Raw genomic sequence first — 24,661 nt, forward strand, 5'->3', positions numbered from 1 at the left:
GGTCCCTTTTTTCAGCCCAAGAGCCGGATGCGCATGTGGTCAACCCTTTGGGGAAGGCGCATGAAAGTGGTGGGCGGGGCCAGAGGAGAAAAAGTGGGTAGACCTCAAGGATGTGCCGTACAGTTGACATTACAGGTGTGCAAAAGTTACACAACTTTACACACACACTCACCCTCTATCCAAACTCAAGATATCTATGTTGTTGTTTTTTCAATACCGCTTTGAGCGCTTTGGAACACCAACACTACCAAAATTGCACCGTACAGCGGGTGGTTTATTAACCGCGCAGGTTCCTGGGGAGTGTCGCCGCTGGGACATTTTATGGCCAAGAGCCGAAGAAGGCAGAGTGCCAAAGGTCTGGGAGTTAAGACTTGTGGGGTTAATGCTTGTGGGAGCAGACGGAGCGTGCCCCTATTGCACGGAGGAGGCTGGGATCTTTGGACTTGGGACGCCGCGGGGCAACGAGGGCTGCTGCGGAACGCCTCGGCATGTGCCTTTGTCTGTGTTCCCTTGCTACTTCAAGCCTGGGCTGGACTTCAAGGCCTGGAAGGAGTCCAGGTGGTGAGCGTTGAACTGGGGCATCAGGGAGGGCGGGACGCAGTGGGCCCATTTGTAGCGGTCTTTGAGCCAACGCCCGCCCTCGCTGTCTTCCACACAGATGGCAGCAATACCTACAGGGGTGGGAGAAGGCAGGGGGCTGAGAGATGACCAGAAAGATGCACGGGGAAACACAAGAGTCCTGCTAGATCAGAGCAAAATGTCAGCCTAGGCCAGCCTCTTTGGTGCCCACAGTGACCAACCAAGTGCCTCTGCTTTTTTTGTTTCTGCACCTTGCTAACGGAGTTGGAGGTAGACTGCTTCTGAAGTTGGAGGCTCCATCTAACTAGCCATCTGGGCTCATCACCAGGAGGAATATCAAGGGGTGTTTGCATGAAGCCCAACTTACCTGCCACCATGCCGCCTTGCTGCTCCACCAGCCGGATGGCAGCCTGCATGGTTCCTCCCGTCTCGACCCACTGGTCCACCAGCAGGACTCGAACACCTGGGTGAAAAGGGGCAGAGACCAAAGGGGTGTTAGGGTGCCAGGCCCTCCATTTCCCACCTTTATCCATATCAGTCCTGGGAGTTTAAAAAGCTAAACGAGGTTCTGATAGGTTGACCTGGGTTAGGCACGGGGAATGCCAAAAGGGCCACAGAGCCATGTAGTCCAGCACCCTGTCCTCGGAGTGACCAGCCAGCGGCCCCGCAGGGAAACCTGCAAGCAGGACCCGGGTGCAAGAGCAACTCTCCTTGTGATTCCCAGCACCGGGATTCAAACAATCTGCCTCTGATAGCAGACACAGAGCACAGTCACGGTGGCTAGTAGCCACCAAGAGCCTTGTCCTCCTCCATGAATTTGTCTAATCCGTTAGAAGAATGCAAGAAAAGCCTTTCAGCTGGGTGAGGCCAGAGAGGGCCTATCCTAGTCCAGACTCCTGTTCTCCCAGATGCCTCTTCTTCAAAGTCCCCAAGCAGGACCCGAGTGCAAGAGCAACTCTCCCCACCTGTGAGTCCCAGCATACTGCCTCTGACACCACAGGCAGAAGATGGACTCCACCTCTCAGCAGCCAACATGACCAATGATGAGGGCTGAAGTCTAGAAACCTCTGGAGGTGTCTGGTGGCTCCATGTCAGTGGGGCAGTGGAATCCGCTCCGGGTTTTAGTCTGAACTTTCAGGAGCTGTCCGACTTTTTCAGAACTTTGGGGCAGCTCCTTTACAGCTGGGAGTAAAACCCGGAATGGATTCCATTGTCCCACTGACATGGAGCCGCTAGCCACCACTGCAAGGCCCCGCTCCTGATCGGAGGTGTGTGTGTCCAATCCTTGTTCGGTGAGGGGACTGGAGAATATGGTGTTTGGCCCTTTCTTGGCTCACCTGGTGAGATCGCGTCCGTTCGCATTTCCATCAGTTTGTCGTGGGTCGTGTAGTCCCTGTAAGGCTCGCTGAGGGTCTTCACACAGAGGTGGCCAGCTTTGCGGATGGCCAGAAAGCCCTTCTTGAGCATGTGGGCGATGGCAGCCCCTGTGGGCAAGAAAAGGGCAGAGTGGCCCCCACGTCATCATACTGGGAGATGATATGGAATCCCCCTCCAACCCCCAAATTGGAGGCTGCTCATTTATTTGCAGTATTTCATTTTTATTTCAAGACTTAAGGCAGCCTTTGCCAACTTGACGCCCTCCAGTTTTGGAGACCCACTTCCATCAGCCCCCAGCATGTGCCCAGAGTCAAGTCCAGTCCCCCCTGGTGGGAGGAAGAGGAGGGCAGCTCACGCCAGTTACCTAGGATGAAGCCCATTGCATCTATTCCAGCAACCAGGTCAATGGTGTCACCCCGGAACGGTTGCAGCAAGTCTTCTATGCAGTCCTGCAAAGCCTGGCATGACCAGAGAATAAGGAAGAGCAAAGGGTGTGTGTCAAGAGGATCTACCAGCCAAATTCACAGAGCCTCACAGATATATTTCATTTATTTTAATTTTTAAAAAATGACTCCACTTTCCAAGAAAAAAATCCCCAGGCCCGTGAAGAGAGGCCTAGTTGTGGGTTTCAGGACCACGGTTAGTTACCCTGCAGCTGAGTCAGAACATACAAGTTGTCTTAGCAGCTGTCCTGGAACAAATGGCGGATCTTTATAGCCCGGGCTAGGTACGCTTGTGAACTTCCTGTTGGGGCAACTGGTTGGCCACTGCGCTCTGCCCACTTGCATTTCTCAGCAACTGCTATTTAGGGGCATACCGCCTCCGTCAGTGGGGGGAGAACAGAGCCATTGTGGCTAGCCGCCACTGATAGCCTTATCCACCCTAAATTGCCTAAAGCCATCCAAACTGGTGTCCATCACTATACCGTGCGGAAACAAATCCTCTGCACTGTATAAAGAAGGGCTTTCTTTTGTCAAGTCCTACTCTTCACCTGGCCCTGAGTTTCGAGGGTTCTCTCAGTGAATGCGCATGGAGCCGATAGGCCTTTGCTTTGCACCATCACCAGATGGCGCTGCCACCCTTCCAACGTTATTAGCCCTCCCCTGCCTGCCTACCTGGGGGTGACAGTAGAGGAGAGAGGGGTCCAGCCAGGCATAGCTTGGGCCCTTGACGTTGGGTGCCATCAGTCTCAGATACCAGCCCTGCTCTCGCGCATCAGGGACATTTCTCAGATCCGTGGACATGTGGTTGGGGTCTGCAGATGCGGTGGAAGCTGCAAGGAACTGCGGAGGGGGAGAGAGAAGGAATGCAAACCGGGAGAGACATTCGAGTCCTGCTGTATATTGCTGTGCTGTCCCAGTGCCAGAGTAACCCTTGGGGCACATCAGAGCTATGAATGCTCCATGCACCCACCCTCTGAACCAGCGCTGGATCGTTGCCTATGGGGGATTGGTAGGGCAGAGGGCAGGGATCCCCGCAGTATGCGGAGCCACAGCCATTGACAGGCAGAGCCACAGCCAATGACAGGCACTGACATACAACCCATCTAGGGGATGGACCTGGCTGCCAGCTTCTCCTCCTCCGTTTCAGTGTTGCCCCTTGTGGACCTCAGCAAGGAGGAGGAGGATGGAGGCAAAATTAGAATTAGCTGGCTCCGGCGCTCATTGGCTCTGGCTCCGCCTACTGTTGGGCTCCCTGCTTTCCGCCCCGCCAGTCCTGCCACTGGGTATAAGGCTTTTTTAAAAATCGAACCCAAGGCCTTTTAGCAGGCTCTTTCGCACACAGTATGTTTCCATGACCCCTCCAAGTCTGGAAACTAAAGTCCCCCAGACCTAAAAGCCCCTTTGCTCAACTTTTCACAGTTCTGTCTCCTGCCCCCTCCGTTGCTGTGGGGTGGTTCTAGATGAATGTGCCCCTCTCCAGCCCAGGCAATCGTTCTGAGGATGATTCACCTGGAAGAATCACATGCCGGGCACATCATGCTGGGGTGAAGGAATTCAGGGCAGGGCTGCGGCTCCGTGGCAGAACATCTGCTTTGCATGCAAGAGGTCCAGGTCCTAAGTCAGGGTCCTTGTTGCAGGCAACCTGTTTCTTGAGCATCCACCCTGATTTGTTTGCAGGGACATCAATGTTTCCAGAGAGTACTTTGCCAATGCAGTTCCCCGTCACGTTACTTACCGCAAGAAGTCAGATCTTTTTGGGAAGCAGGTGGGTTGCACAAGACCTTAAGAGCATCACAAGAGCCCTGTTGGATCAGGCCAGTGGCACATCTAGGCCAGCGTCCTGTTCTCACAGTGGCCAACCAGATGCCCCCGTGAGGAGCCTGAAACCTCCCAACCAACTATGACTGTGCAAGCTGAACTTGCTGGTGCACAATTGAGTCCCACCCGAAAATAGCAACAGGAGAATTGCCCTCAACACACTCTTCTTACTTTCCTATGTTTGGTGTGGATTTGTTTTTTAAAGCAAGGAAGTGTGCTAAAATCTGTGTCATCCTTGCCTGTCTCAAAAAAAGTCCTGCCAATTTTCAGTCCCCCCCGCTCCAAAAAAAAAAACCACCCCTGCGCAAAACCAACATTTCCTGTACATCAGAAGCAGGCCCCAACTCTCTCCGGGAAGAGACCCTGAATCATGCTAGTCTCCATTCCCTACGTGCCAAGCCAGCCCAGTACCTGGAAAAGGAGATCGGTGCAAGGAAGCGCCTGCCCACGGCCCCTTTCCAGGCCTCTTCAGGCACTGAGACACAAGCGCGCTTTGCTGAGGAGCCAAAGTGCTACTCGATCCAAGCAGAGGGAGGGCTTGGTGGCCACAGATAGGAACAGCTGGGGAAGGCCAGCCCTTCACTGGCAGGGGCCCAGACTCAGCTCTGGTTTTAACACTTGAGCTATTCACAATTCATTCACCACACAGAGCGGGGAGGGGAGCCAAATTAGCTTGATGAACTAAGGGGGAGCCTTCCAGACTGTCGCTATTTCGGTGCGGCGTTCAGTCTCATCCAGGCAAATTCAAGCTGCACCGTTATTTCAACAAGCCTTTTAAGTAGAGACCTTATCCCAGTCTGTGTCGGAACTACTTTTTCATGTTTTAAAAGTTTTTCTAGATGTTTTTAGAGAAGTTTTGTTTCAATATGTTTTATCCCACTCGTTAGTTCCCTGTCATTTCCCCACACTGGAAAAAGCCCAGTCTTTGGAGGGGAAGGGAGTTTGTTGTGCAAGACCTCCCAATCAGCTCTAATACCTGAAAGACTGTCGTACCCAATCGATCACTGCGCTCTGCAGGTGAGGGCCTCCTGCAGATACCATCTTATGAGGAGTTCCGTTCCGCACAACATAGGAAGCAGACCTTTAGTGTAGTGGCACCCTCCCTTTGGAATTCCCTCCCCTTCAATATTAGACAGGGTGGAATAATATTTATTTATTTATTAAAAACACTAAAAACACTCTGAAACATCTTAAAAACAAAGGTTTAAAGCATATTAAAGCAAAGCATATTTTAAAATATATTTTCTAAATAACAGCTTTAAAACTTGCTTTGATGCAACTGTGTCTAATGCCCCAACAAACCAATCCAGACGAATGCTCGTTTTGCAGGCTGGAAGCAACTTAGGCACTAACAGGAACAAGGGCCTGGTTCACTCTTCAGGATGGACAAATCTGTCAGTTTCATTGTCTAACTTTAGGAACAGGGTTACCAACAGGATTGTTGCAATGCAACAGGATTCAAGCATACCTCGCCTCAGATAGTGGAGAAATCCAAAGGAGGGCCTCCCATGACGATCTTAAGGTTCAAACAGCCTCACACATTGCCTGTTGAATTTCTGCCAGTCATACCGCTGCAAAACATACTGGAGTCCAGTCTGGAGTGGGAGAGAGAGAGAGAGGAGACTGTGTGCACACCATGCCTTTAAAGCACATCCCTTCCCCCAAATAATCCTGGGAACTGTTGTTTGTTAGGGGTGCTGGGAATTGTAGCTCTGTGAGGTGCAAACTACAATTCTCAGGGTGCTTTAAATGTATGATATGTAGGCATATTTAACATCTTAACATCTTAATATTTCACCCAATTTAATACTTTTTTAACATTTAATATTTTAGTATTGAGTTTGTAGCTGCTTATGTGTTTAATTATATTTAGGTTTTTTTTCTTGGTATAATTATTTTATTTTAAGTTGTTTAGTATATGTCTTAATTGTATATTGGATGTTTATTTGTTGTGAACCGCCCAGAGAGCTTCGGCTATGCGGCGGTATAGAAATTTAATAAATAAATAAATAAATGGTGAATAGTAGCATAAAATGAACACTTGGGGGCAGTGTTGGTTTGTTTCTTGAATTTAGCTAATCGGTAATTACCAGGACTAGCTGGGGACAGAAAAACAAATCAAAAGTTATCTATTGACAAGATTGGCGCCTGCTGCTCCTCATCACGTTGGGGGAGACACCTGAGTCACACAGAACTCTCTTCCCCATGCATGTCTGAGCAAGGCTTAACACTCCCTCTCTCTCTCTCACACACACACGTTTAACTAGAACAAAAATTAGCTGCTGCTGGCAAGCAGAAATGATGCCCAAAATGGCATCATTCCTGGAGCAGGAAAACACCATGTAAGCAATCATATTATGATGCACATTGGGGCCGCCCACCCAACTTCAAACCTGTGGAACTCCCTCCCACCTGAGATTACACAGGCGCCCTCCTTGTTGGACTTCAGGCATCGGACTAAAACGTTCTTGTTCCAGCAGGCATTTTAAGGGAGTGTTTGGTTTCATGATGATTTTATTGTCCTCTTGTTTGCTTTATGTATGGTTTGTTTTTGATATACACGGCTTAGAAATGCAAATGATTAAGCGCCACATAAATGTTTTAAATAAATAACATATTTGCTTATGGGATCTGAACTGGTTGGGAACACTTAGGAAATGGATTTGGGAATTGTGTTGTGGAACTACAGGAAGGGCCATAGCTCAGTGGTCAAAGCGTCTGCTTTGCATGCAGAAGGTCACAGCACCTTTTGTCAATAACTGATAAGCTCCAAGGTTCTGCAGGACAATTTGTCAATAAGCAAGAAAGCTTCTTGGTCAGGACTCTTTGTCTTTTTGCTGTTAGAAAACATCACAGCGGAGTGTTCTGGAATCCAAGCTTCTTCTTTTTTGTTATGGGGGATGTGTTCTACCAGGTCTTTGAGTCCACCATCCTCTTTTTTGAGCCTGCGGGGGATGGGGGTGGGGGCTTTCCAGGCACTGGCTGCTGCTTTACCCCACTGAACTATGGGATGCAATCCAGGCAGGCCCCACCAGAGGCCCTCTCCCTTTGCACTGCAATGCCTTTTGGGGAATGAATTTACAATTCAGATAAGTAGGGCAGCCCAGAGGGGGGTCCTGTCTGGGGCGAGGGAGGGGGTGGAGAGGAAGAAAAGGAAGGAGCCTTGGAACAGGTTGCTGCAAGCATAAGCAGAACTGTTAAATCTTGTGGCAGCCACAACAACCTGGCTGGTCAGCTGTTGGAGAGAACACAAGAGAAGTCAGGGGCTGTTACAGCCTTCTCTTCTGACAGCAGAACTTGGTGGAGCGCAGGTTATTATTGTATAACATTTCTTTGCTAGAGTGACTGTCAAGAAACAGCTTTGTTGCTCTAAAGTAGGAGTCTCTGCAGCTTCCAGAAATATTAAAACCAAACTTTAAAAGAAAAATGATGGCCGGTGCTGCCAAGGCATTGGAATTTATTTAATAGGTGGAGGGGGCCCCAGCCTGGAGATGTTTGGAAGTCCAAAATGTCAGGACCTTAAATGCCAGATGGACAAACGCAAACCCTAGACCCAAGAGTTGGAGAGGAGGTTTGCACACTCCACACGGACCTTCCTGTCCCGTCAAGATGTTACGTAACATCGTGGAAGTGTGATAAGGTCCACCACCTCTGTCTCTGAAGCCCTGGTTAGGGAGACCTTGTCCCTTGTCTGGCTGGGACTGGACCGCCAGGCTCAGCTTTTACTCTGCTGATCGGTCTTGGAGAGCCGCACCGGAAGAGGACACTGTAGATCCTGAGGTCTGGACCCAGCTACTATGGCAAGCAGCCTGACTTAGGAACACAGAAATGTAGGAAGTGCCTTATCCTGAGTCAGACGATTGGCCATCTAGCTCACAGGTGGGGAACCACAGGCCTGAGGGCCAAATGTGGCCCTCCACAGCTCTTCATCTGGCCCTCGGGACTCTCCCCAGGCTGTGCCCCACCCCAGCCTTGCTTCACTCCCTCTTGGAGAGGTGTTTGCCTGGCTGGAAATGCGCCATGCTGCTTGCTGCTGGGATGGAGAGGTAGGCGGGTAAGCACGGGCAGAAACTAGCCTGCTGGGAAAAGGTAAAAATGTACACTTGCCCTGCCTGCTTTGGCTGCTGGCTCCGCCCACCACTGGCAAGTGGCCCCCGGGAGGTTATCCCAAAGGGAATGTGGCCCTCATGTTGAAAAATGTCTCCTGCCTCTGCTCTGTACTGATTGCAGCAGTTCTCCGGGATTTCAGGCAGAAGTCTGTTCCCAGCCCTAACAGGAGATGATGGGAACTGAACCCGGGATCTCAAGGGTTTGAGCCGGGGGTCTCCCCTACACACGCGCCACCATCAATCATGGCGAGCTCATTGGCTGCCTCCGTGCGCGGACAGAATATGGGCAACATCACTGGCACCTTTCTGCCCCTTTTATATTTCCTACTAGATGTGTTGCTCCCACCCACCCCCTTTCCTGGGCTCAGCACACATAGGATGCAGCAGTTATTCCACTGGTGCAGCAGCAACCCAGCGTAACTGGAGCGTAAGATTGCTCTTCCAGTCACCCCACCCCACTAGCTACTTCTGCAAAGCCTAGAAACGCAGGAAGCCGCCCCATACTGAGTCAGTCTCTTGGTCCATCTAGCTCAGTATTGTCTACACTGACTGGCAGCAGCTCTCTCTAGTTGCAGACCACAGTCTCTCCCAGCCCTGCCTGGAGATGCCATTGGGGACTGAAAACTGGGACTTTCTGCGTGCAAGGCAGGTGGTCCACCACTGCACTATGGACCCTTCCCCAAAGAATGATAACAATCACTATTCTTGTTATAATGATTGGGTTGCCTCCAGCTAAATTCTACTCGGAGTGGCCCCAGCAGAAACAGTGGGCATCAGTCAGAGACGCCATTCATTTCAGCCGGTCTGCTTTGTGCCCTGGGGACTGGTGGGGCGGAAGGCAAGGGGCTCGGACAGCAGGTGGGGCCAGAGCTGATCAGAGCCTACTGCAAGTAAGAAGGCAGGCAGGTGGGGGCTGGCTGAGGGTGGTGGGGCGGTGCCCCCCGTTTGCCCAAATGGACCGGCCTCCTGGGCTAAGGGTGGAAGCAAAATCATAACACAACTGTTTGCTGTTCGTTACACAAAAGGGTCTCCAGGCAACTTGCAACATGTTTCAGAGCATAAGATTAAGTAAACATACCTTTGATTGATTGATTGATTGATTGCATTTCTATCCCACCTTTTCTCCAAGGAACTCAAGGTGGCGTACATTGTTCTCCCCCTCCTCCTCATTTAATCCCCACAATGACCCTGTGAGGTAGGTTAGGCTGAGAGGCAGTGACTGGCCCAAGGTCCCCCAGTGAGCTTCATGCCTGAGTGGGGATTTGAACCTTGGTTCCCCAGTTCCTAGTCCAACAGTCTAACCAATACACCAATCTCAAAAACGCAAACCAGCCCTCTGTAACAGCCCGGCCCTAGTTCCCATCTGTGAGCCGTGCACCTTCTCCCAGCTCTGCCAGTGCCCAGGCATCCCCCCTGCCCGCCATCTCCGGCCCAACATTCTCCTCTCCTCGCGGCCTGGCATGCGGCTTTTGCGCCAGCCTCGCTTCCATGTGCCTCCGGGGTCAGGCTCGAGCCTGCGCCTTCCCAGGGAAGGTTCAAAGGCAGGATGAGGGAAGGCTCTGGTGCTGAGGCCAGGGTACCACCTCAATGGAGCATTTGTTTCCTGGGCAGGCAGAATGATTGCCTCTTGAATGGGCGCACTACGTCACCTTTCTCTCCAGCAGCGGGACACAGCCAGGCCAGCCGCGGCCACGCAGCGGAAGGTTTTGCCAGGACCCTTCGGGAAATGGATTCCCTCCATCTTGCGTGCAACTGTGGGTCTTCCCTCCCTCACCCCCTTGCTTCCCCTAGGACATTAGCAATGTCTCCAATGGAGATGTACAGCTGCTGGCGTGCAACTGGTAACATTTCCCTTTAAGCCCAGTGGATGGGGCAGAGGAATGGGGCGGAGTCAGGCCATTGGTCCATCTAGCTCAGTGTTGCCCACACTGACTGGCAGCCGCTCTCCAGGGTCTCAGGCAGGACGTCTTATCCCAGGCCTACCTGGAGATGCCGTTGGGGATTGAATCAGGGACCTTCTGCGTGCAAAGCAGAGTCTCTCCCAGTGAGCTATGGCCCTTCACCTAAAGAGAAAGATTCTAGTCCACATGATTCTAAATAAAGGGATGGTTTAAATAGGAACAGAGGATGCTGCCTTATATTGAATCAGACCACTGGTCCATCTAGCTCAGTATTTTCAACACTGACTGGCAGCAATGGCTCTCCAGGGTCTCAGGCAGGAGTCTCTCCCAGCCCTGGCTGGAGATGCCGTCGGGGATTGAACCCGGGACCTTCTGCGTGCCCAGCGAGTGCAGGTGAGTGACGGCCCTTCCTGGCAAAAGAGGAAATCCCATTTCCATGCAGAAATCTTCTGTAGCTCATACAGCTCCCGACAGCAGCCCTCGTAAGTTTCCTTGTGTCTAACCTTGCCTGTCTAGCCCTCATCCTTGCAAACAAAATGCACAGAACTACTAATGTTGTGTTTCATGGAGGGTTCATCTGTTTATTCCATTTATATCCCACCGTGTACTCTCTGGAGCTCAAGATGATGCACCTGGTGCTCCTCCTTCCCGCTTTGTCCTCACAACAAGCCTGAGGGGTAGGTTAGGCTGAGAAATGGTGACTGGCCCAGTGCGCTTCATGATGGCTGAATGGGGATTTGAACCCTTGTCTCCCAGGTCACAGTCCAGCGCTCCAACTATTGTACCACCACTGCCTCTCACCAGTGTCCTGATGAGCATTCTTCTCACAGTGGAGGTGAACCCTTCTCATGGGGGAGCCCACAAGGGTCCCTCACTGAGCATATCTCCTAATCGCTGGCAGACTTCTTCCAGAAAGGTTATCCTTGGGACACAACGATGTGGGAAATGCATAAGATACTTATGACAGACTTGAACTTTGGGCCTGGAGCCAAACGTGGCCCTCCAGGCCTCTCTGTCTGGCCCCCAGAACTCACCCCAGGCCACGCCCCTGCTCCCCAAGCCACGCCCCTCACTGGCTCTGTTTTGCTTTCTCCTGGAGTGTTGTTGCCTCGCTCAGAATTTGTTCTTGGACACTTGACAATGCTGGGCATGGGAGTCTGTGTAGAAACTAGCCCATGGTACAAAGGTAAAATTTGCATCTGTTGCTCCACCCACTTTTCCCTATGGCTCCACCCACCAGTCTCATGCGGCCTCCGGAAGGTTGCCCAAAAGGGAATGCGGCCCTCAGGCTGAAAAAGACCATCCCCCTTGCAGTAGAGCAATGGTAGTGGAAAATTTGGGACTTAATGGTACTGAACAAAATAACGTGTGGCAAAGAATTGTGACGGTGGAAGAATTAGTTCAATAGAGACATTTGAGGGGGAAATTGGACTTCTTTTTGTTCTTCATTAGAGTCAACTCGATCCCACAAAGGAATCAGTTTTGATGGATATTCCAAGCATTAAAAAAAAAAGTAAATCTACTGCCTTCAAGTCAATCCCAACTTATGGCAACCCTATGAAGAGGGTTTTCATGAGGCTCAGAGGCAATGACTGGCCCAAGGTCACCCAGGGAGCTTCAGGGCTGTGTGGGGATTAGTCCAACACCTTAACCACTACACCACACTGTATTTTTGTTATAATTGTATCATATTAATTTGAATGAAAAACATTTAAAAAGGAAACGTACCCCACAAATGTATGGTTTTTGTCCAGCTTGCAGTGGGATTTGAGGCCTGAGAAGGGAACAGCTTCACTCTAAATGCATTTCGTCTTCCCATTTAAGAACGTCAGAAGAGCCCGGCGGCCGCTGGATCAGACCAAAGAGGGCCCACCATAGTCCAGCCTCCTGGGCTTACAGTGGCCCACCAGAGGCCCCAAAGGGAAGCCCGCAAGCAGGCCCTGAGTGCAAGAGCAACTCTCTCCTCACTTGCGATTCCTCCCAGCCACTGGTACTCAGCAGTCTGCCTCTGACAGTGAAGTTGCAACATAGCCGTCGTGGCTAGTAGCCTTTGGGAGCCTTAACCTCAGTGAATGTGTCTAATCCCCTTTTGAAGCCCTCCAAGTTGGTGGCCAGCGCTGCCTCTTGTGGGAGGGAGTTCCAGAGTTTAACTCTGCGCTGCGCGAAGAACCAGTCCTTTCTTTCGTCTTTCCTGAATCTTCCAACATTCGGCTTCATTGAATGTCCACCAGTTCTAGCATTACTAGAGAGCGAGAAAAACTTCTCTCTGTCCACTTGCTCCATGATTTCATACATCTCTCTTGTGTCTCTCCTTCTGTGGAGTTCCTCTAAACTAAAAAGCCCCAAATGCTCCAGCCTTTCCACACAGGGGAGCCGCTTCATCCCCTTGACAACTCGGGTCACCCTTTCCTGGCCTGTCAGTGAACGGCACCTTTGGGGCAGATCTGCATCGGGGGCTGTACCCTGCCGTCCCCCCACCCGGCCGAAAGTGCGTGTGGGTTGTGTAGCTTTCCATCCCTCCCCCTCCCTGGGGCTTTGAGCCTTCTTATAGCTCTTCTGCAGGACATGCTCAGGAAGGGAGCCAGCTTGGATAGGTTCCTTCAGTCCACAGGGCAAGTGGGGGTCACCTCGTTGACCCCGGGCGGCGGGCACAGCTTTGCGACAAAGAGCTCCGTCCCGCGGCCTGAAAGGAGAAATCCCAAAGGAGGCTGTGTCCTACGGGCCCTGCACGATCACCCCATCTTGGTTGCCACGGCAACCGGCCTCAGCCCACCCTCTTGGGAGCCAGTCATGAATCCAGGAAGAGGGGGGCTTGTGAGGTAACTCTCGGTCAGTCCCAGCAGTGCCCAGGAGCTAACCCTTTCCTTGTCAGGCTGCACCAGCCTGGGAAAAGCCTGCCCACCCCCTGGCCTGGCACTCAGAGGGTGAGAGCAGGAGGGTGGACTAGATGGGCCCCTGGCCTGATCCAGCAGGCTCTTCATATGTTCATAGGTGCATGCCACAGCGCACTTGGAGCAGGAGGCAAACGGTGCTGTGGAGTGTGGAATTTCACAGGCCCAAGATCAAACATCTTCCAAACATCCTCTAAACGCTTGCCAAATAACCACAGAGTAATCCAATGTTCAGGTTTACCTTCTGGCAATATCCAATTTCAATATTTGATAAAGGTTATCTGACAGCATTTGACCTGCAATAGCACTCAGTATCTTTCAGCATTCAACAGCTAACATGCAACGGCATGCAGCTTCTTGCAGCGGTCAATAGCAAAACGTGCAGTGGTATTTTAACTACCTCATGGGCGACAGTTTTCTGAGGCTTCATATTTTGTAATTCACATCAAGAGTGATGCCTTCACAATGGCAAACAAAATGCCTTAAATAGTGTGTGTTTTAGGGTTCTCCAGAAATCTTCATCAGGTGAGGTGTTAAACAATGCTGCCCTTGGATCCTTCTGGGAGGAAGGGCAGGATATAAATTTAATAAATAAATAAATAATAAAGCTGGGATGGGGAGGTTGGTTGATTGAGGAACCTTTGAAAGCCAGCACACTTGCACTTTGTAGATAGCTTAGAGGTCTTCTGTTGAGTAAGCGGTAAAATAAATATTTTATGTCTGGTTGAATAATGGTATTGCCTTAATATGGATTTTGGAATTTTTCTTATGGGCCAAAACAACCACTTTTCCTTTTCATATGTCTTCCAAAACATTCAAGGGATGCCAAGAACCCTAAACACGCAAATTTGGACCGCTGAAGTCCAAGGTTCACGGTCAGAATGGAATTCAGTTGTGGACATTTAGGTGCTGTTCACAGGTTTTTGTAAATATCCTTTTTCAGCTCTATACCAGGGATTCCCAAACTGAGGACTGCCAGGGATCTGTGAGCTTCATTCAGGTGAACATCTGCATGAAATATTCTTATTGATTTTTAATTGCATTTTTATTTCTTATATTGCGCTCTGTTATTTATTATCGTATTCTATGGAATGTGGCTTGTAAGCAGCAAAAGAAGCAATGAAAATAGAATTAGAAAGTCATGCATCCAGCACGGCACATGACAATTGCTGCAACAAGCAGACACATCACAAAGTGGCCGGCCAAGACACTCAGAAGTTTTCAAGTGGTCTATGGGGGGGGGGGAGTTTGGGAGCCGCTGCCCTGTGCCAAATGGAGCAGAGATGTGCAACTTCTCTGGCAACAGGGGGGGAATTCCAGCCCCCAGAATTGAGGGGCTCAAGTTGAGCCCACCTCCTGACTTTTTCATTGCCACAGTGGTCCCGACCCTGAAAATCAGATTAAGATGGACTGCTACTGTTTATCCAGAAAGCAACATGCACAGCTTTCGCTTTTCAAAATGCTCAGCACCTTTTCATCCCATTTGTCTTCACCAATGAGGCCACAGCTCAGGGGCAGTGCCCCTGCTTGGCATGCAGAACGCCAATCCCTGACAGCATCTCCAAGGCAGGGCTGGGAAAGATGGGAGACCTTGAAGAGCTGCTGCCAGCCAGTGTAGACGGTGGCGAACCTCTGGTCAGCAGGCCCAGTCCAGGCTGCCAGTCCCTCCCACTTGACCCATGAGGCCGTTTTGGGTAAGCCATGCCCACGGGCGGATAAAGCCAGATCTTGGCTGAAAATGATTTTTTGCAGGCTAATTGTTGGGTGCTCAGCACCCAGCCCTGAACTCAGCGCTTTGGGAAGCCCTCCCCCTCAACAGGGCCTGGCTCACTGTGTGCCAACAGGACATGAAGGTAACTGCCCTCCCCTGCAGCTGGCATCCCAAGGTAGACTGCAGCTAAAACTGGAGATTCCACATAGCCCTGAGAGTTGGTAGCCGTAACTGACTCCCACTCCCTCCAAGAGTTCAAGAACAGGGAAGAGCCCGCCTGCAGCTGGATGAGACCCAAGGGGGCCCGTCCAGTCCTGTCCCCGCCGCGGCCAACGGGATGCCCCAAAGAGTAGCCCCCAAGCAAGTCCTCGAGACGGGACTGGAGGTAGCGGCGCAGCTATCGAGGGAAGAAGCCCTCCAACCCCGCCCCTGCAAAAAAATCCTGGCGCTTTCTGCTTCCCAGAGCTTTGGAGCCCGTCGGGGGCGGGAAGGCGGGGGCAGGGAGCATTCCGGCCCCTCCTCTCCCCGCGGATCAGGCCACCACACGGCGGGGCTTAAAAGGCGCCGGGGGCGCCGGGCGCTGTCTCTGCCCCATGGTGCTGAAAGTGGGCAGCAGCAGCAATCACTGCCCGTCCCGTCGGTCAACCGGAGCGCAAAGAGAATGCCTTGGAGGGCGGCGGCAGCGCTCCTCTGCCCGGCGCTGCTGCTGCTGTTGGCGGCGGCATCTGGAGCGGGGCTGGCACGGGACTCCCCGGCCCCCTGCGTCCTCCGCAGCCCGCTGAGCGACGGGCGACTCCGCTTCCAGGCCTCCGACGGGCGGGAGCTGCTGAGCGCCACTTGGGCGCCCCGAGGGGCCGGCCTGAGCGGCTGCCGCGTCTCCGTCGAGGCGCGGGAGGTGGCCGCTTTCTTAAGCCGCTGCCCCGCCGTCCAGAGACGGGAAGAGGAGGAGGAAGGGGAACCGGCCTTCCCGGGCTTGGCAGAGGCCAAGGGAGCCTGCCTGGATGGCAGCGGCAGCGTCTCCCCTCGACGGCGGACCAAGCGCGGGTTCACCTACCCGGGCACCCTCTGGTGTGGGGCCGGCAACATCGCCGCGAGTTACGAGGAGCTGGGTAAGGGAGCTCGACCGGGCAGGCTCGTCTCCATTCTCGCGTTCCCCACCTGCTAGGCACAGCCCTTGCCAACTGGGCACCCTCCAGCTATTTTGGACCACAGCCTGCAGCCGACATCTGGAGGGCACCCGGTTGGCGAAGGCTGCACCCATCTCTTTTTAGTCTCTCCCTCCCTGCCCCACCGTTCTCTAAGAACCTGTAAAGAGCCCCTCATGGGAGCCTAGACTTCCTTCCCACAGTGGCCAGCCAGGTGCTCTTGGGAAGCCCTCAGGCCAGGCATGCAAACAATTGCCCTCTTCCAGCAAGTGGAGCTTCCAGTGCTGGTCTTCAGCCTTGGATCCCCAGATGTTGTCAGACTGACCATTGACCATGCTGTCTGCGGATGATGGGAGTTGTAGTCCGACAACATCTAGGGACCCAAGGTTGAGGAACAGTGACTTAGAGGTAGACTGCATCTGCACCTGGAGGTTCAACAGAGCCATCATGGCTAGAAGACTTTGAGAGGCTTCTCCTATAAATGCGTCCAGCCTCCTCATGGCTGTTTGATGTGCCACCAGTATGGGCATATGCCCCAGCTCTTGAAGACATACCTATTTAGGCAAACATTCCCCTGAACTTGTGATCCAGTTGGTTTGGGAAAAAAAAGGACTGCCTTCTAGTCAATTCCAACTTATGGCTACCCTATGAATGGGGTTTTCATGGTAAGCGGTATTCAGAGAGGGTTTACCATTGCCTTCCCCTGAGAGGCAGTGACTGGCCCAAAGTCACCCAGTGAGCTTCATGGCTGGGTGGGGATTCGAACCCTGGCCTCCCAAGTCGTAGTCCAACACCCTAACCACTACACCACAGTTGGTTTAATTGCTTTTAAATGGCTTTTTAAAAATGTTTTTTAAATTTGTATATTTGTTTTTAATGTTTTTAATTGTTGTAAACCGCCCAGAGAGCTTCAGCTATGGGGCGGTATATTATATAAATGCAATAAATAATAATAATAATTTGTTTTAATTTACATTCTTTTCCACTGGCTCATCTTATTACACTTTAAAATTATGGCTGCTTTTAAGCATGCTGTCAAAGGTTCCTGTGGCTGCTTGCACGCTGGCTTCTTTCTGTTTCATTGTAAAATGTACCTTTGCACTTTAAGATGGTGGTGTAAGCCACTTGGAGACCTTTGGGGTAACAAGCATCTAGCAACTCTAATAAATAAATAAATAACCCTGTGATGGAATCAGCAAGTCTAATGTATAAATAATGCTTCGATGGAATCGTTTCATTGTGTGTTTTAATTATGCATTTTATACTTGAAAATGGCTTAGCAGACATTTATAAATCAAACAATGCTGATGGGAGTCATAGCCCAGAATATCTGAACGGCACCAGGTTGGGGAAGGCTGGGGTAGGTAAGACCAAGCCACAGCAATGCATGGTCTGGGCTTCCTAATTTCCTTCCTTCGGCCTCCCCCCATCGCTCTTTCCCTCTCTCCCCCTCCAGGAGCCCACCGGGAGACGGACAGGTGTTGCCGGGAGCACGACCACTGTCACCACGTCATCCACCCTTTCACCTACAAGTACGGGTACCGGAATTTCCGCTGGCACACCATCAGCCACTGCGACTGCGACAACAGGTGAGCAGCGACCAGGAGAGGGGGAGGTGCATGGAAAGGAGAGTCGGCAGGGGTCCCAGACAACTCCCATGCCTTTCATATATAATCCCGGCCCTACAGTTTCCTAAGAGTGGTGCCATGAAACAGGAAGAATCAGCACGCGTCTAGCTGCTCCAGGAGGGTGGAGTTTGGGCCCTGAGTGCTGTTAGGATGACCTAGGAAACCCCTAATACTGTAGCTCAAGACCCCATTCCCTAAAGGGATACCGGATCCGTAGTGACGGCTTTGCATGCAAAGGATTCAGCCAGCCATGCCCTCTTCCACTGTATTCCATTCCATTCCTATTCATTTGCCAAAGCTTTCATAAAGACCTGTCTATTTTGCTTTGGTTTTCCCTGACTTATAAGTCTGGCCCCTGTTATTACTGAATTTCTGTTTTTATAATTTTTATAACTGATTTTATATTTGCATTACTGTTTTTATAATCCTGTTTTATTGTTCTCATGTTGTTTTTTCTCTACTGTTTAAGATATTTGGAAATATTGAAGTGGTTTAGAAAAGCTTTCAGATAACATGAAATAAAGCTTTTAAGGCAGGGGTGGGTTAACATACGAGCCTCTAGAGCCGGGGGCTCCTAAACGTTATCCCCCAGAAGACACTTGAAAATCGCTAAAGGATCTTGGCGGACCACTGAATAGTTTTTCTGTCTGTTGTAGCAATTGTGCTGTGGCTGTGCTGGATGCTGTGTGACTTTTGAATTGTATTTTCAATGCTTTTCTTTCCTTATGCTATTGAGAGCCAGTGTGGCGTAGTTGTTAAGGTGCTGGATTACGACCTGGGAGACCAGGATTCGAATCCCCACACAGCCATGAAGCTCCCTGGGTGACCTTGGGCCAGTCACTGCCTCTCAGCCTCATGAAAACCCTCTTCCTAGGGTCGCCATAAGTCGGAATCGACTTGAAGGCAGTACACACACACACACATCTTATGCTATTACAATTCAAATTCCATAGGATACAACAGTAATAGAATGCAAGAGAAAAAGCTATAAAGAGACAATTAAAAATCAATTATTTAATGTACTGCGCCCACTGTTCTTCACAGAGACACTGTGAACCACCTGAATTAGGCTTGTGGGCCACAGTTTGGGAACCCTGGTTCTAGAGATCATTGGACCACCTCTCATCAGCCCCGTGATTGTGGATGGTGGGAGATGGAGACCATCAACATCATGGCCACCGCAGGTTTGTTACCATCAAGCCGACGGTGGCCTTTGCCTCATGACAGCAGGTGGGCAGTAGGAGAGGCTGACTCAAGGTCGCCTGGCAGGATTTGAACCAGTGGCCCCATGAAATAGCCGCCTGCTCTGCACCAGCTGGGACTGCAGAAACATTTTGCTTCATCAGTCCAAGCAGGCAAATCAGCTCTTCTGACCCTTTAAAAAACCCGTTTTATCCACCTATGGAGTTTGCTCTGTGTTGTAAGTTTGTATGTGGGTGTGGTCATTTTTTTTATTGTGGTCTTTTATTTTGTAAAATAATGTATTTTAGGAACCATTTCTCAAATGGATATTAAAAATGCAAACAAATTTAATGCGCCACCCACTCACCCCGTTTTAGGTTAAAAGCGTGCTTGAGGGCAGTGAATGACACAGCCTCCCGGGTGGTGGGTCAAGCCTTCTTCAACGTCATCCAAGTCCCTTGCTTCAAGTTTGCCTACAAAGAGCAATGCGTGGAGCCTTATCTCTATGTCTGGTAAGTGGCTTTTACTCCATCCTCACCCCCAAGTCTTCCCTCTTCAAAGAGGCCCAACATCAACAGGACAAGCTCTCAAGGAGTGGCTGTGCAATTCTTGCTGCAGCAAAACAAAATGGGCTTTTCAACCAAAGTAAAAACATGGGCATCATAGGAGGGGATGGGGAACCTGAGGCCTTCCGGATGCTGCTGGACTCCATCTTCCATCATCATCATCCCTGACCATCACCTGCATTGGCTGCTGGGAGTTGGGAGTCTAACATGGAGCTGGGACCCTTCTCCGTTCCACTCCAGGTGGTGTCCTCAGGGGCCCAGTCTTAGGAGGTATAAGTACTTACCAACCAGGCAGGGCTTGTGGCGCAGCGCAGTCCAAACAAACCGTCAAGCACAGGGAATCTGGCCAGGTCCAAATGTGATCCAGAAGGAAAGTCAAGGAACAGCCCACGGTCAACATCGCAAGGCACTCACTGTAGGGCCAGGGAACCCAAGACCTGTCTCTCTCCTGGCAACTGGAAGGCTCAAGAAGCCTTATAATATACTCTGGTCTCCTGGCCCAACACCCTGACCACAGCTGCTGGCATTAAAGGAGTTCCAAGGCCTGCTTACTCATTAGCAGCACAACTATGGGTCTGTAAACGCATGCCATGTCGTCACTCTTCAGCCTGGGCCCAATCCTGTTGGCGCTGGCATCGCTGGGGGGCAGGGTTCCCACCTCCTCCTCTGACAGCTCTGGGGGTTCTTCAGCTGGTCCCACCCTAGAGCCTCTCCCCCCCCAGGGGATCCCCAGCATTGGGTTTGGGGGCTCATCCTTGCTGCTCAAGGCCCTCGACCTGTGGGGTGTCTGGTACCAGGGCTCGGCATGGCAGGAGGGAATGCCTCTTCTGAACAGGTGGTCCTTGCCTCCAGCTCCCATCACCATTAGGGCTGCTGGGAGGGAGTCCAAAAACATCTGGAAGGCCATGCTTCCCCACCCCTTAGGAACGGTTTGAGAGGGGAGTAAGAGGCCTTTCCTGTAGTGGGGAGGGCTTATGAAACGGGGTTGGAACTATTTGTTGTCTCTTTAGGGGGAATGGTTTGGGTATAACACACAGCGAGGCCTAAAGGGATATCTTTTTATGTAACCCCCATTGAGTATTATGAGAAGTGAAAGCAACTGGTTTTCCCACCCCTTTTCCTCTATTATCGCCCTTCCTTTTCCTCAGTTTATAGAAGCAGAGTTTAGTGTTGTTGTAAGCTAAGTGTGTCAATCAATAAATATAATCAGAGTTAAAGTAGTCAAGCTTCCAAGAACCATTTTTCCTGTTAAGACGACCTTAGCTGTAGCGACACGAGCTAAAGGCCCTGGCTGACTCCCTGCTCCCTGGCCAAGTCCCTCTTCCCATTGGCTAGATGGCTTTGGATGCTTACATGGCTGACTTTATTATCAGCATGGCTTAGAATCATAGAATCATAGAGTTGGAAGGGGCCTTGTAGGCCATCGAGTCCAACCCCCTGCTCACAGCAGGAAATCCACAGCTAGAGCATCTCCCGCAGATAGCTGTCCAGCCTCTGCTTGAAGACATCCAGCGAAGGGGATCCCACCACCTCTCTAGGCAGTCGGTTTCATTGCCGAACTCCCCTTACTGTCAAGAAGTTCCTTCTAATGTCCAATCTGAATCTACGCTCCTGCAACTTAAAACCATTAGACCTAGTCCTACCCTCTGGGGCAGCAGAGAACAAATCTGTACCCTCCTCTATGTGACAGCCCTTCAGGTACTTAAAGAGTGCAATCATGTCACCCCTCAGCCTTCTCTTCACCAGACTGAACATGCCAAGTTCCTTCAACCTTTCCTCATAAGACTTGTTCTCCATACCGGCTATCATCCTCGTCGCCCTCTTCTGAACCCGCTCTAACTTGTCTATATCTTTCTTAAAATGAGGCGCCCAGAACTGAACGCAGTATTCCAGATGAGGCCTGACTAATGCAGAATATAGTGGGACTATTACTTCCCTCGACCTGGAAACTATAGCTCTGTTTATGCAGCCCAAAACCGCATTTGCCTTTTTTGCCGCAGCATCACACTGCTGGGTCATGTTCAACTTACGATCCACTACAATTCCAAGGTCCTTCTCACACGCACTACTGCTAAGCCGGGTATTTCCCATCCTGTACCCATGCATTTTGTTTTTGTGGCCTAAATGCAGAATCTTGCATTTGTCTTTATTGAATTTCATTTTATTAATTTCAGCCCAATTTTCTAGTCTATCCAGGTCCCTTTGGATTTTATTCCTGTCTTCCATTGTGTCAGCTATCCCTCCTAGTTTCGTATCATCCGCAAACTTCATAAGGCTTCCCTCCACTCCATCATCTAAGTCATTGATAAAAATGTTGAAGAGTATCGGCCCCAGGACAGAACCCTGTGGCACTTCACTTGAGACCTCCTTCCAGTCCGAAGCAGAGCCACCGACGACCACTCTTTGAGTACGGTTTTCCAACCAGTTGTGAATCCACCTGACAGTATTTCCATCTAGTCTGCATTTGACCAGTTTGCTAATCAAAAGGTCGTGGGGGACTTTGTCAAACGCCTTGCTGAAATCTAGATAGATAACATCTACAGCATTTCCACCATCTACTAAGCTAGTGACCCGATCAAAAAGAGATGAGATTAGTTTGACAGGATTTTTTCTTGACAAACCCATGCTGGCTCCTTCTAATCACAGCATTGTCATCTAGATAGTTGCCAATGGACTCTTTTATTATCCGTTCTAATATCTTTCCCGGTATTGAAGTCAGACTGACCAGCCTGTAATTCCCTGGATCTTCTTTTTTACCCTTTTTAAAGAGTGGGACGATGTTTGCCCGTCTCCAATCCTCCGGCACCTCTCCTGTTCTCCAGGATTTCTCAAAGATGATGGCAAGAGGTTCTGAGAGTACATCCGCAAGTTCCTTCAATCCTCTGGGATGCAGTTCATCAGGCCCTGGAGATTTGAACTCATTTAGGTTAACTAGGTATTTCCTGACTATCTCCTTATCAATCTTGAACTGCAATCCCGACCCCTTACTGAGATTGCTACTGATGCAAGGTTGCACACTGTTCCCTTTTTGGGAGAAAACGGAGGCAAAATAGGTGTTGAGCAGTTCTGCTTTTTCCTCGTTATCTGTCAACATTTTGCCCTCCTCATTGAGCAGCAGTCCCACCGTTTCCTTGGTCTTTCTCTTGCTTCGAACATATCTGAAAAACCCCTTTTTGTTGTTCCTCGCTTCCCTCGCCAGCCTCAGCTCATTCTGGGTTTTAGCTTTCCTTACGCTATTCCTGCAAGCCCGAGCCGCTCGTCGGTACTCTTCCTTGGTGATGCGTCCTTCCTTCCATTCTTTATACATGCTCTTTTTTACTTTTACCTCCTCCACCAGTCTTCTGTGTAGCCACATTGGCTTTTTCCGATGTCTTCCCTTTTCTTCCTCTTTGGAATTGTTTGCGATTGCGCTTTTTGTAATACGTTCTTCATGAACTCCCACGCTTCTTGGGCTCCTTTTTTCTTTAGTCTATCTAGCCACGGGATCTTACCCATCATTTCCCTGAGCTTGCTAAAATCGGCTTTCCTGAAATCCAAGGTCCATGTTTGACTATAGCTTGTTAATGCTATTGTTTTAAATTCTTCAGTATGATTTTTATACACTTATGGTGTATTTTAGTGTGTGCGTGTGTTGAATTTATGGAAGCCACTTTGCAAAACTCATTTGAAAAAGCCAGGTTCCCCTCCGCCCCACCCCAATAAATAAAATGAGAACATAGCTTGCAGTTGGGCCTGCCTAGACTCTGCCTGAAAACAAGACTGAAATCCGGCTCCAAAATAATCCAAATGTGTCAGGCACCCGCATTATATAAATTTGACAAAATCTGCACATTTTCTTCCCTTGTGTGCAATTTTGGGTAATTAATTCTGATGCCAGTAGCCATGGGGTCAGCTTTGCCAAGCCCTTAAAACACACCCCACTGCTAAGGATGGGTAGTCTCAGCTAACCTGGCTTACAATAGCAGTAGGCATTGCTTAACTGCTTTTCAACCATAAGGACTAGAAACTTGACCTCTTTAAAAAAACAGGGATGGGGAAGCTATAGCCCACCAAATGTTGTTGGACTCCAGCCCCCATCATCATCTCTGACCATTTACTGTACTGATGGAGTCCAACAATGTTCCCCATCCTTGTTTTAAAGCAAGCTGGTGCTCAGGATCTTGAACCCTCTTTACCTAATACCACAGTCCACGAGGTTTCCTGCCTGCTCAGGGAATCCACACAACCCCTGGTTATTATTATTATTATTTATTAAATTTATATATGGTTGTCTCTCTGTGCTCTGTCTTTCCAAGGTGTAAGAATTACACCACAGTGGTTGTTGCTGTGGCCCAGGAACCAGTGCTGTATGAGTTTGGCGGGGAGCTAATCGATGGGCTTGCAACACGTCAGCCACCAGCATGGCCTTCCTCCACCACGGCTCCACCCCATAGCTGCTCCTCTCCACCAACAAACTCAGCTTCTCTTCCACGCAAGCCAGAGCAGGCTGTCACGGTGGCTGTGACCACTCCTGCTCCCCAGGCTAGGCCCAGCAGCTTGCCGAAGAAGCATCGGAAAGGCAAAAAGGGCAAAGGGAAGGGGAAAAGAAGGAAAGGCAAAAAGGGCAAAGGCCTGAAGAAGGCAGAGGCAAAGGCCAAGACTCCAGCTGTTCTGCATCCCCATAGAGAAGATGCTGCCATCTCCCGCAAGCAGCTGGCTATGCACGAACCGGCCAAGGTGGACTTCCAAGCCCAAGCCGAGCTTCCAGACATAGAAGAGGATCCATTCAACGCCATCCTCAGTGATGACCCTGCAGGAGGGGCTGACCTGAGCGCTGACGCATCTCAGGCAGTGAGCAAAGAGGCAGCAGCCCCACCAAAAGCCAATTCCAAGCCTTCCTCTGTCCAGAAGAAGAGGAAGGGCAGGAGAAGTCGCCTTCAGAAGAAAGAGGGGCAGGTCCACTCTGTGCCCAGCTCAGACTTGGGGGGCAGGGGACAAAGTTTTGCTGTTCAGGGCATGTAATAAACAAAGCAACATCATCTGAAGCCCAAAGACTGTTCCTAACTAACCAACCCCCACACCCCGCTCCAGCAGCCCCCATGGCAAGAGGAGCCTTCAGCAGGGAACCTCCTAGGAGACAAAGGGGCTGAAGGCATAGAACACCCACCCTGCTATGTCAAAGGGGAAGGGGGTCTGCCAACAGCAGCGAAACTTCCCTGGCATTAAATGCTCCACAGTCCCAGCCTGGGCTCTGGCACTTGCACTTAAGACCAAGCGAAATTATGCAAACAAGCACCTATTTGCTTGTTTTGCATCACCTGTTTAGCTTCCC

General features: G+C 50.6%; 2 protein-coding genes across 3 annotated transcripts; one reads left to right on the top strand and one right to left on the bottom strand.

Annotated features, from left to right (window-relative positions):
- Positions 1-253: 253 nt before the first annotated feature.
- On the bottom strand, positions 254-4,743 carry LOC133374323 (adenine phosphoribosyltransferase-like). 2 transcript variants are annotated; one of them, XM_061605069.1, is made up of 6 exons: positions 4,629-4,743; positions 3,072-3,239; positions 2,321-2,414; positions 1,917-2,063; positions 947-1,042; positions 254-671 (listed from the first exon to the last, which is right to left on the bottom strand). In XM_061605069.1, exons 2-6 carry the CDS (start codon positions 3,198-3,200, stop codon positions 514-516), a joined length of 624 nt encoding a protein of 207 aa, XP_061461053.1. In that variant the 5' UTR covers positions 3,201-3,239; positions 4,629-4,743; the 3' UTR covers positions 254-513. The 2 variants fall into 2 exon arrangements, with proteins under 2 accessions (XP_061461053.1, XP_061461054.1); XM_061605070.1 differs by lacking the exon at positions 4,629-4,743 and adding an exon at positions 4,135-4,232.
- An 8,049-nt stretch (positions 4,744-12,792) lies between these two features.
- PROCA1 (protein interacting with cyclin A1) lies at positions 12,793-24,351 on the top strand. The gene is made up of 5 exons (XM_061605519.1): positions 12,793-13,046; positions 15,082-15,938; positions 17,431-17,563; positions 19,162-19,296; positions 23,646-24,351. The coding sequence occupies exons 1-5, from the start codon at positions 12,793-12,795 to the stop codon at positions 24,349-24,351; spliced, it is 2,085 nt and encodes a 694-aa protein (XP_061461503.1).
- The last annotated feature ends 310 nt before the right edge of the window (positions 24,352-24,661 follow it).

The sequence above is a fragment of the Rhineura floridana genome, chromosome 21, assembly GCF_030035675.1.
Source record: "Rhineura floridana isolate rRhiFlo1 chromosome 21, rRhiFlo1.hap2, whole genome shotgun sequence".
Classification (NCBI taxonomy): Eukaryota; Metazoa; Chordata; class Lepidosauria; order Squamata; family Rhineuridae; genus Rhineura; species Rhineura floridana.

What these genes read in the sequence shown, in the direction of transcription:
- PROCA1 (XM_061605519.1), top strand. Translation starts at nt 12,793, where the DNA reads ATGCTCAGGAAGGGAGCCAGCTTGGATAGGTTCCTTCAGTCCACAGGG. An exon ending in GGAAGAGGGGGGCTTGTGAG is followed by an intron (nt 13,047 to 15,081) that starts GTAACTCTCGGT and finishes ACTCCCTCCAAG; the next exon opens with AGTTCAAGAACAGGGAAGAG. An exon ending in CGCGAGTTACGAGGAGCTGG is followed by an intron (nt 15,939 to 17,430) that starts GTAAGGGAGCTC and finishes CTCCCCCTCCAG; the next exon opens with GAGCCCACCGGGAGACGGAC.
- LOC133374323 (XM_061605069.1), bottom strand. Translation starts at nt 3,200, where the DNA reads ATGTCCACGGATCTGAGAAATGTCCCTGATGCGCGAGAGCAGGGCTGG. An exon ending in AACGGACGCGATCTCACCAG is followed by an intron (nt 1,043 to 1,916) that starts GTGAGCCAAGAA and finishes CTTTTCACCCAG; the next exon opens with GTGTTCGAGTCCTGCTGGTG. An exon ending in GCAAGGCGGCATGGTGGCAG is followed by an intron (nt 672 to 946) that starts GTAAGTTGGGCT and finishes CCACCCCTGTAG; the next exon opens with GTATTGCTGCCATCTGTGTG.